Below are 12545 nucleotides of genomic sequence, written 5' to 3' on the forward strand. Positions count from 1 at the left end.
CTATAAGCTTGACACAACAAGCCACTGGGATTTTTGTACATTCTTCAAAGAAAAGTTCAAGTTGGATGGGTTGTACCTGTGCACAGCAATCTTTAAGTCATACCACAGATTCTCAATTAGATTGAGGACTGGTCTTTGAATAGGCCATTCCAAAATGTTTCCCCTTAAACCACTTGAGCCATTCCAAAATGTTTCCCCTTAAACCACTTATGCTTAGGGTCATTTTCCTGCTGGAAAGTGAACCTCCGTCCCAGTCTCAAATCTCTGGAAGACTGAAACAGGTTTCCCTCAAGATTTTCCCTCTATTTATCATTCCTTCAATTCTGACCAGTTTCCCAGTCCCTGCCGATGAAAAACATCCCAACAGTATGATGCTGCCACTACCATGCTTCACTGTGGGGAGGGTGTTCTCTGGGTGATAGGTGTTGGGTTTGCTCCAGACATAGCGTTTTCCTTGATGGCCAAAAAGCTCAATTCTAGTCTCATCTGACCAGAGTACCTTATTCCATATGTTTGGTGAGTCTCCCACATGCCTTTATTTTTTCTTTAAGCAATGGCCTTTTTTCTGGCCACTTTTCTGTAAAGCCCAGCTCTGTGGAGTGTATGGCTTAAAGTGGTCCTATGGACAGATACTTCAATCTCTGCTGTGGAGCTTTGCAGCTCCTCCAGGGTTATCTTTGGTCTCTTTGTTGCCTCTCTGATTAATGCCCTCCTTGCCTGGTCTGTGAGTTTTGGTGGGCAGCCGTCTCATGGCAGGTTTATTGTGGTGTCCTATTCTTTCCATTTTTTAATAATGGATTTATTGGTGCTTCGTGGGATGTTCAAAGTTTCTGATATTTTTTTATAACCCAACCCTGATCTGTACTTCTCCACAACTTTGTCCCGGACCAGTTTGGAGAGCTCCTTGTTCTTCATGGTGCCGCTTGCTTGGTGGAGCCCCTTGCTTAGTGGTGTTGCAGAATCTGGGGCCTTCCAGAACAGGTGTATGTATACTGAGATCGTGTGACAGATCATGTGACATTTAGATTGCACAGGTGGACTTTATTTACATTTACATTTAAGTCATTTAGCAGACGCTCTTATCCAGAGCGACTTACAAATTGGTGCATTCACCTTATGACATCCAGTGGAACAGCCACTTTACAATAGTGCATCTAAATCTTTTAAGGGGGGGGGGGGAAGAAGGATTACTTTATCCTATCCTAGGTATTCCTTAAAGAGGTGGGGTTTCAGGTGTCTCCGGAAGGTGGTGATTGACTCCGCTGTCCTGGCGTCGTGAGGGAGTTTGTTCCTAATTATGTGACTTATGAAGGTAATTGGTTGCACCAGATCTTATTTAGGGGCTTCATAGCAAAGTGGGTGAATACATAAGCACGCATCACTTTTCAATTATTATTATTTTAGAATTTTCTGAAACAAGTAATTTTTTAAATTTCACTTCACCAATTTGGACTATTTTGTGTATGTCCATTACATAAAATCTAAATAAAAATCCATTTAAATTACAGGTTGTAATGCAACAAAATAGGAAAAACGCCAAGGGGGATGAATACTTTTGCAAGGCACTGTATATGCATGCCATTTATGTCATTGTGGATTGCGTATTGTCCTGATGATAAATCTCAAACAAACGTTTTTATGTTGAATACTTGGTAATTTAATGACAATCATTTCTACACTAGATTATCCAGAGCTCAACACGTTCGTTCCATGAGTCCTGGAACTGTATATGGTTACATGAATACTGTAAATATGGTTACTGTAGCAGGATTCATACTGAATGTAGTTTTATAATAGCCTGGTGTGCTGTAGCTAACTCTTTGTGATGCCATACATGTTTGGTGTGACAATGGATGAACTCAGAGGGGACTTACTTGGCTGAAGCACAAACAGACTTGGAGCACCAGGCTACAAAGTCTAGACAGAGGATTGGAATGTATTCCAGTCCGTTGAGCATTGGTATTGTCAGCTGAACATTTTAGTCATTTCAAAAACGGTTTATTTTGTTTTACTTTTTGCCTCCAGGTTGTGCCATCCAAAGCAGTGTGTCAATCTTCCAGAGCCCTGTCTCTGTAGACAATCAATCCAATTGTATTTTTATATTAATTTTGTATTATTATTTAGTGATAAAAATAGGTAGCCTAAAACTACCCACAAAATAAATCCTACACTTTTATTGGAATTGACCCATTTATTTTTGTTGTAACCATCCTATTATTTTATATCAGTGTTTATTTATAAATGGATTTCAACGGATTGTGAGTATCGGTATCCACACCATATGCCACACTGCTTCTTTCCACCTCCTTGGTTGTTGTGGAGAAGACCAGTGCTTCCCAACCCTGGTCCTGGAGTACCCCCAACAGTACACATTGTTGTTGTAGCCCTGGGCAAACACACCTCATTCATCTTATTGAGGGCTTGATGATTAGTTGACAAGTGGAATCAGGTGTGCTTGTCCAGGGTTAAACTAAAAATGTGTACTGTTGGGGTATACGAGGACCAGGGTTGGGAAACACTGGTGTAGACTGTTGTCATGCTGTTCGCCTGTCTGTTGGCAGGAGGTGCTGTGAGCTATGATTCGGAATGTGAAGCTGTACCTAAAATTGTAACGGCATTGGAAACAATGAGGTCACACATGCTCAGTAGTCAAATGTTGTTGAACGTCGCAGATAGAAATGCCATGAATAAAACTGATGTTTCCTTATTCTACATGTCAGAAACGCATGTTTATTCTACATACAGTAGATTATCTCTATCTTAACGTTCCACAACGTTGTACCCTTGGTACAATCTCATTTTCGTGGAATATCATGTCAACTTTTTACATTTCCTTTAAGGATTTCTTGGTCACAACAAGAATACTTGACACAATAAAACTTTTTATTAAGGTGGTGGTAGTTTTGAATGATAAATAGCTTCATGTCTTTCATCAACAGCATTATAATCACTTTTATACAATGGTAATTGGTAATCCGTGGTGAAATTAACAGCAGGACAAAAACATCCGTGCCTGGATATTATCATGTCAGTTTCCATGGCAACCGAGGATAGGCCCTTTCATAGACCCTTTGTAACACCAAACTGAAAATTCTTCCCAACACTGATGATAAATTGTGTTCTGTGCTCCAAAATGTCAGGGTATGACATTTAGCATTCATTTGAAAATCCATATTACACTTGCAGGCAAAATATGCTAAATGGGCTGGGACAACACGTCTCTGTATAAATCAATACCATACAGCGGGAAAAAAATCCAGTTACTTGGCAACAACACTGTAGCTTAGTCTCACATCTGTGACCTTGCTTTGTTTATTGATCAGCATGCACAGTTCATAGGGTCCCTGCGGTGCTGAGCTTGATCTGTCCAAACAACCATTCCGAATCACAGGCAAACACTGCCTTGAGGGGGGACTTGATGAAATGTATGACATAATCATGTTACATAACATTTGTTGTGTTGTATGCACCGTGAATATATATGATGTGAGTACAGATGAAATAATTTGTTCTATTTTGTATTCTTCCCATACTCTCTGCAGCCTTATCCCACGGACATCACAGGCCAGCTCAACTTGTCAGACCCCTCTGTCAGCACGGTGGTGTGAGAGATTGAGATAAATGAGAGGACTGAAATGAGAGAGAGGATCCTGGTTTGGAGAAAGAAGCTGGTCCATTGCTGCTACGCCACCTGAGCCATTGCCCATCCTGTTCTCTATCTACCCACATAGAACATGTGTTCTGCTCATTCCCCACCAAACACAACAGGCAGGAACTGGATAGCTGACATCCCACTGACAAACTGTGCCAATTCACAATTGAGCCAAACCACCTGTTTTTTCCCACACAGAGGCCTGACCCAGCACAATGATAGCTTTAGGTTTATTTTTATAATCTGCCTGCTAGAGTCATGTAGTTGTGTACTTTACGTGTGAAACAACAAGAAATATATAAATTTTCTGATCATGTCATTCGCAATACATCGTCATGCACTGTGTTTCTGATTTCAATAAGCGATAGATTTCATAGATCATGTTTAAGAGTATTTTGTGATGTCAATGTCTTACTACCTCCACTTATTTAGACGAACCTTAGACATGTAAGATACTGTAGTTAAAACTATTTGACATTGTAAGGTTTTCCTGTGTTACATTTATCGACAGGTTTTTGTTAGCATTAGCTAATGCGGTGTAGTGTGGGGCAATAACAATGGACAAGTTGTCAATTTATAAATTAGCAGCATACAGCTATGCTAATATCTAAGTGTAAATCCGAGTTAAGCACACTTTGTCCATTGTAGCACTCGTATCAGCTGCAATCCCTTTCTTTAGCTATAGATGTCTTAGCCCCTTTTATGTGTTAATTTACTTCATTCTCTCAGCATTGATTGCGTGGCAGACTATTCTCAGCATTCAACAATACTAATGTTTCTGAGCCAAACGTCTTTGGCATGACATCGGTGAAGGAGTTGCCATCAACAGAAATAGACTGGTAACCACTAGTGCTGTAGGCTATGTTGTTGTTCATTCAAGAAAATTGCTCTCTACAATTGTTGATTTGACAGTGTTACATGGTCATTAATGCAAATCAATTTATCAGTCAACATCAAGTCTCTATATAGCCTATATAGTGCCTTCAGAAAGTATTCATACCCCTTATTCCAAATGTTGTCTTGTTACAGCCTGAATTCAAAATTGATTAAAAAACATTTCTCACCCCTCTACACACAATACCCCATAATGACAAAGTGAAACATGTTTTTAGACATTTTTGCAAATGCATTGTAAATGAAATACAAACATATCTAATTTCCATAAGTATTCACACCCGTGAGTCAATACTTTGTTGAAGCACCTTTGGCAGCGATTACAGCTAGGTGTCTTTCTGGGTAAGTCTCTAAGAGCATTCCACACCTGGATTGTGCAACATTTGCACATTACTATTTTCAAAATTCTTCAAGCCCTGTGAAATTGGTTGTTGATCATTGCTAGAACAACCATTTTCAGGTCTTGCCATATACTTTCAAGTAGATTTAAGTCAAAACTGTAACTCGGCCACTCAGGAACATTCACTGTCTTCTTGGTAAGCAGCTCCAGTGTAGATTTGGCCTTGTGTTTTGGGTTAATGTCCTGTTGAAAGGTGAATTAATCTCCCGTGTCTGGTGGAAAGCAGACTGAACCAGGTTTCCCTCTAGGATTTTGCCTGTGTTTAAGCTCCCTTTTGTTTATTTTTTTATCCTGAAAAACTCCCCAGTCCTTAACGATTACAAGCATACTCATAACATGATGCAGCCACCACGATGCTTGAAAATATGGAGAGTGGTACTCAATAATGTGTTGTATTAGATTTCCCCAAAACATAACACTTTGTATTAAGGACAAACATGATGCATGTTTTGGAATATTGTAATTCTGTACAGGCTTCTTAATTTTCACTCTGTCAATTAGGCTAGTATTGTGGAGTAACTACAATGTGGTTGATTCATCCTCACTTTTCTCCTATCATAGCCATTAAACTCTGTAACTGTTTTAAAGTCACCATTGGCCTCATGGGGAAATCCCTGAGTTGTTTCCCTCCTCTCTGGCAACTGAGTTTGGAAGGACGCCTGTACCTTTGTAGTGACTGGGTGTATTGATACACTATCCAAAGTGTAATTAATAACTTCATGCTCAAATGGATATTCTATGTCTGCTTAAAAAAAAACATCTACCAATTGGTGCCCTTCTTTGTGGGGCATTAGAAAACCTCCCTGGTCTTTGTGGTTGAATCTGTGTTTGAAATTCACTGCTCGACTGAGGTACCTTACCGATAATTGTATGTGTGGGGTACAGAGATTAGGTAGTCATTCAAAAATAATCTTAAACACTATTATTGCACACAGTCCATGCAACTTATGTGACTTGTTAAGCACATTTTTGCTCCTGAACTTATTTAGGTTTGCTATAACAAATGGGTTGAATACTTATTGACTCAAGAAATGTCAGTTTATCATTTATCTTTAATTTGTCAAATAAAATAAAAAACATAATTCCGCTTTGACATTATGGGATATTGTGTAGTCCAGTGACACAATATCTCAATGTAATCAATTTTATATTCAGGTTGTAACACAACAACGTGGAAAAAGTCAAGGGGTGTGAAAACTTTGTGAAGACACTGTATGTATTCTCTCTACATAGTCTCTTTTATATCATGACATTATTGAGGATATTGTGACGTGTACATGATTTCTGGATGTTTTGAGCCTAAACTGCACTGACAGTGATTGTCTCTCTTTGGCTCAAAATATCCTGTAATGATTTATATATTATTGTGGTGTGTATATTATGTATATGTGTATATAAATATATATATATATAATCATGTTCTGTCAACCTTAGGGGTGTTCTGGTAATCGGCTAAGATGGCTGTTGTAGCTGTGTGGTTAACCCTATAAATTAATACTACTTTGTATTTATAATATAATAATATATTTCACTATGTCACTGTATTTTTGCTTTATATGTGAGATTAGATTAATAAAATCCCTCACTCTTACCCTTTCCTATTTTCCAGACTGCATTTACACCGACATTTAGTCTGTCAATAGCAAATTGATTAATTGCAAAAATGATATATTGTAAAAAGTTTGTTTCCTGCAAAAACCTGTCAGAGATCCTTCGGTGTAGTAGCTCAAGTGTATCCTGGCATGTTCCTGACTCAAGATCTGAAACACTGTTTAGCACTTTTGTCTTAAAGATCCAATGCAGCCGTTTTTATCTCAATATCAAATCATTTCTGGGTAACAATTAAGTACCTTACAATACTGTGATTGTTTTAATTAAAAATTGTTAAAAATAAACAAAAATTGCTTCTTAGAGCAATTTCTCAAGCAAGAATTTAGCTAGGACAGTCTGGGAGTGGTCTGAGTGGGGAGCGGAAAACTGGAACTCTTTCTTATTGGTCTATTAACTAATTTACCGCCTGGTGATGTCCCCAGGTAGGCCAAAACTCCATCCATCCCACCAAAACAGGCTGAAATTTCAGGCAGTCTTTTCAAACAGCTCTTACACTAAAAGGACATTATCTTAATTTTCACAATTTCACAGTGTTATTCCAACCACATGGTGTGGAGATATATATATATATATATATCACGTTTTTGACTGCACTGGGCCTTTAAACAATCAACATGAGGGCTTTGCTCATAATTGTGAGAAATTAAGAATGTGAAATATATACCTGTAACTGTTACTATACCTGTATTTTATGAGCCGAAAATGTGTTTTTTGTGCAATAGGCTCGTTTGAAATGTTGATGGTTTTAGAGAGAGACATGGATTGATCTGTCTGGAATCATTTTTTTTATTTTTTATTATGGTTTCAGTATTGACGTGCTCAATTTTGTATAGGTGTTCCATTTATCATTCAAGTTAAATAATGTGGGAAAATATATTAATTATTACTTATAACAATGTAGCCATCAACCAGAGATCGGAAGTTTAGCTATGGTTGTGTCAATGTTCTCATGGATCCTGAAAATATACCTAAATGATTATGTAAGTATAATAATTATTAATGAAGTTTAAATTGAGGTAGAAATATTTGATCATCTAATTTCTCAATACAGAGTGTTTATTCGGAATTGTAACTCGAAAGAGTTGGGTTTATTTAGGCTGTGAAAATGTCTGTTCTGTTAGCCAAGGAAGTTCAGTAGTTGCAATGCTTGGGAAAACAGATTACATTGGATTGTGTGATAGAATTACAGACTGTGAGTAAAGTGTTCAATTGTCATTTCAGGTGACTCAAAACATATTCAACAACACAGTTCCGAATTATTTTAATGTAAAATTACAATTTTGCAGGGCTTTAAGATATAGTAAGTTACTATAACTTAACTATCAATCACTACCAAATGTGCTTTGAATATCATTCCTATATTGTGTGAATAATGACTATACATTATAATATCTGTTTGTAATAGAAATCAGTTGTACTAATAAAATGTCTGATATATTAAATGCTATTTGGACACACTTTAATTTATTAAACTTTTGATGAGTAGCCTAAACAATAAAGGTAGCATATAGCCCACTAGATCTACATGTAGGCCTATGGAAGACATTTTCCAGGAAAGGAACTAGTTAACTAAGGACACACTGCTATTGAGTGGGTATTGATGCAATGCTAACATAGCCTTTCTATTTTCTTATATTGATGCAATGATAAGGTATATGCTATAACTATTAAACTCACTCAATTCATTGTTGTTTGAACAAAGATGCTCCCAAGGATGGAGGAGGTCCAGTTTTTAAAACCGGATTTATTCTCCTCAACGGCTTTTTGACCTGAAGTACCATTTAGGTCTCCACATGAGCTGACAAAATGTTTGACCACACCATTTTGTTGCGAGTCCGCTTTTGCGCACAGTGTCACGCAAAGGGTAGGTCTCTGTTTCCATTAATGTTTTTTTTATTGCTTTGGTACTATTTTCACAAGAATGTGGTGAATTTTCAAAACTCTTAACTCCAAACTGGTAACACCTGTAATACAGCCAGTCTTACATTCAAAACCTTTCATTGTGCATTCATTTTGTTTGTAGATGTCTTTCACCACACAGCCATTGACCCAAAATGTACACTGAACAAAAATATAATTGTATCATGTAACAATTTCAACGATTTTACAGTTCAGTTAAGGAAATCAGCCAATTTAAATAAATTAATTTGGTCCTAATCTATGGATTTCACATGATTGGGCAGGGGCGCAGCCATGTGTGGGCCTGGGAGGGCATAGGCCCACCCACTTGGGAGTCAGTCCCACCCACTGGGGAGCCAGGCCCAGCCAATCAGAATGAGTTTTTCCTCACAAAAGGGCTTTATTACAGACAGCAATAATGCTCAGTTTCATCAGCTGACCAGGTGGCTGGTCACAGGTGATCCCATAGGTGAAGAAGCTGGATGTGGAAGTACTGGGCTGGTGTAGTTACATGTGGTCTGTGGTTGTGAGGCCGGTTGGAAGTACAGCCAAATTCTCGAAAACAATGTTGCTTATGGTAGAGAAAGGAACATTAAATTATCTGGCAACAGGTCTGGTGGACATTCGTGCAGTCAGCATGCCAATTGTACCCTCCCTCAAAACTTCAGATATATACAATGGGGCAAAAAAGTATTTAGTCAGCCACCAATTGTGCAAGTTCTCCCACTTAAAAAGACGAGAGAGGCCTGTAATTTTCATCATAGGTACACTTCAACAATGACAGCCAAAATGAGAGAATGAGAGAATCCAGAAAATCACATTGTAGGATTTTTAATGATTTTATTTGCAAATTATGGTGGAAAATAAGTATTTGGTCACCTACAAACAAGCAAGATTTCTGGCTCTCAAAGACCTGTAACTTCTTCTTTAAGAGGCTCCTCTGTCCTCCACTCGTTACTTGTATTAATGGCACCTGTTTGAACTTGTTATCAGTATAAAAGACAACTGTCCACAACCTCAAACAGTCACACTCCAAACTCTACTATGGCCAAGACCAAAGAGCTGTCAAAGGACACCAGAAACAAAATTGTAGACCTGCACCAGGCTGGGAAGACTGAATCTGCAATAGGTAAGCAGCTTGGTTTGAAGAAATCAACTGTGGGAGCAATTATTAGGAAATGGAAGACATACAAGACCACTGATAATCTCCCTCGATCTGGGGCTCCACGCAAAATCTCACCCCGTAGGGTCAAAATGATCACAAGAAAGGTGAGCAAAAATCCCAGAACCACACGGGGGGACCTAGTGAATGACCTGCAGAGAGCTGGGACCAAAGTAACAAAGCCTACCATCAGTAACACACTACGCCGCCAGGGACTCAAATCCTGCAGTGCCAGATGTGTCCCCCTGCTTAAGCCAGTACATGTTCAGGTCTGTCTGAAGTTTGCTAGAGAGCATTTGGATGATCCAGAAGAATATTGGGAGAATGTCATATGGTCAGATGAAACCAAAATATAACTTTTTGGTAAAAACTCAACTCGTCGTGTTTGGAGGACAAAGAATGCTGAGTTGCATCCAAAGAACACTATACCTACTGTGAAGCATGGGGGTGGAAACATCATGCTTTGGAGCTGTTTTTCTGCAAAGGGACCAGGACGACTGATCCGTGTAAAGGAAAGAATGAATGGGGCCATGTATCGTGAGATTTTGAGTGAAAACCTCCTTCCATCAGCAAGGGCATTGAAGATGAAACGTGGCTGGGTCTTTCAGCATGACAATGATCCCAAACACACCGCCCGGGCAACGAAGGAGTGGCTTCGTAAGAAGCATTTCAAGGCATTTCAGTGGCCTAGCCAGTCTCCAGATCTCTACTGCATAGAAAATCTTTGGAGGGAGTTGAAAGTCTGTGTTGCCCAGCAACAGCCCCAAAACATCACTGCTCTAGATGAGATCTAGAGCAGATCTGCATGGAGGAATGGGACAAAATAAAAAAAAATCTCTCACTTTGTCTGTCATAGTTGAAGTGTACCTATGATGAAAATTACAGGCCTCTCTCATCTTTTTAAGTGGGAGAACTTGCACAATTGGTGGCTGACTAAATACTTTTTTGCCCCACTGTATAGCATTGGGTCATGTGACCAAACTGCATATTTTAGAGTGGTCATTTATTGTCCGCAGCACAAGGTGCATCTGTGTAAGGATCATGCCGTTTAATCAGCTTCTTGATATGCCACACCTGTAATATCTTGGCAAAAGAGAAATGCTCACTAACAGGAATGTAAACAAATTTGTGCACAAAATTTGACAAACATCCCTGGGATCTTTTATTTCTGTTCCTTAAACATGAGACCAATACTTTATATGTTGCATTTATATTTTTTGTTCATTATACGTGTACTGTGAACTATAATGAGTACATTGGTTTCATCCTCAAAACACAACATACTGATACAATATATTCTCAGTTTAGTTATTTTAACAACCAGTTCATCCAATAGCAAAAAGGTTAAGATACATTTCAAAATTGACCTTTGAATGTAGTATGCTACAACACTGTAAATTAAAGTACATTAAACTGTTTTCACAGTAGGCAATGACATTTACATAATTTATATCCCATGAGTGATCAAACCTGTCATTATTGAAGACATCTTTTACAATGTAAATACAATTTTTTAAATTGCTTTGGTACTATTTTCACAAGTATGTGGGGAATGTTCAAAGCTCTTAGTACAAAACTCGAAACTGTTAACAGTTAAAACGTAGACAGTCATACAGACAGTCATACGTTCAAAACCTTTTATTGTGCATTAATTGTGTTTGTAGTCATCTTTCACCACACAACCATTGATCAAAAATATACAGTTCCTTCAGAAAGTATTCACAGCCTGAATTGAAAATGGATTCAATTGATGTGTCAGTGGCCTTCACACAATATTGGCTTACACATATAATGTCAAAGTGGAATTTTGTTTTTAGACATTTTTACAAATTAATTCAAAATGAAAAGCTGGAATGTTTTGAGTCAATAAGTATTCAACCCATTTATTATGACAAGCCTAAATAAGTTCAGGAGTAAAAGTCAGATAAGTTGCATGGACTCACTCTGTATGCAATAGTGTTAAAGATGATTTTTGAATGACTACCTCATCTCTGTACCCCACACATACAGTTACTGCATCTGTAAGGTATATCAGTCGAGCAGTCAATTTCAAACACAGATTCAAACACAAAGACCAGGGAGGGTTTCCAATGCCTCGCAATGAAGGGCACCTATTAGATGGGGGTAAAAAAAAAAAGAATATCCCTTTGAGCATGGTGAGGTTATTAATTACACTTTGGATGGTGTATTAATACACCCAGTCACTGCAAAGATACAGGCCAATGGTGACTTTAAAACAGTTAGAGAGTTTAGTGGCTGTGATAGAATGCTGAGGATGGATCAACAACATTGTAGTTACTCCACAATACTAACCTAATTGACAGAGTGAAAAGATAGAAGCATGTACAGAATACAAATATTGCAAAACATGCATCCTGTTTGCAATAAGGCACTAAAGTAAAACTACAAAAAAGGTACTTTGTTTGGGGCAAAGCATTATGTTTGGGGCAAATCCAACACTACACATAACTGAGTACCACTCTTCATATTTTCATCATGTTATGAGTCTGCTTGGACTAGGTAGTTTTTTTTAGGATGAATGAAACGGAATAAAACTAAGTACAGCACAAATCTTAAAGGAAAACCTGGTTCAGTCTGCAATAGACACAGAGACGAATTCACCACTCAGCAGGACAATATCCTAACACACAAGGCCAAATATACACTGGAGTTGCTTACCAAGATGACATTGAATGTTCCTGAGTGGCCTAGTTACAGTTTTGACTTAAATTGGCTTGAAAATCTGTGCCAAGACGTGAAAATGGATGTCTAGCAATGATCAACAACCAACTTGACGGAGCTTGAAGATATTTTATAAGAATAACGGGCAAATATTGTACAATCCAGGTGTGCAAAGCTCTTAGAGACTTACCCAGAAAGACGCACAGCTGTAATCACTGCCACAGGTGCTTCAACAAAGTATTGAC

The 12545-nt window shown here is 38.2% G+C and overlaps 1 protein-coding gene across 4 annotated transcripts in view; it reads left to right on the forward strand.

The window, feature by feature from the left end:
• The window catches only part of grin1b (glutamate receptor, ionotropic, N-methyl D-aspartate 1b), a 53208-nt gene extending 45204 nt beyond the window's left edge, over positions 1–8004 (forward strand). For all 4 annotated transcript variants that reach the window (XM_035786399.2, XM_035786401.2, XM_035786400.2 and 1 more), the window contains one exon: positions 3543–8004. In XM_035786399.2, coding sequence (XP_035642292.1) covers positions 3543–3608 — 66 coding nt within the window. In that variant the 3' untranslated portion in view covers positions 3609–8004. The remainder of the gene's footprint in view (positions 1–3542) is intronic.
• Positions 8005–12545: the final 4541 nt, after the last annotated feature.

Source organism: Oncorhynchus keta, chromosome 14, assembly GCF_023373465.1.
Source record: "Oncorhynchus keta strain PuntledgeMale-10-30-2019 chromosome 14, Oket_V2, whole genome shotgun sequence".
Lineage (NCBI taxonomy): Eukaryota > Metazoa > Chordata > Actinopteri > Salmoniformes > Salmonidae > Oncorhynchus > Oncorhynchus keta.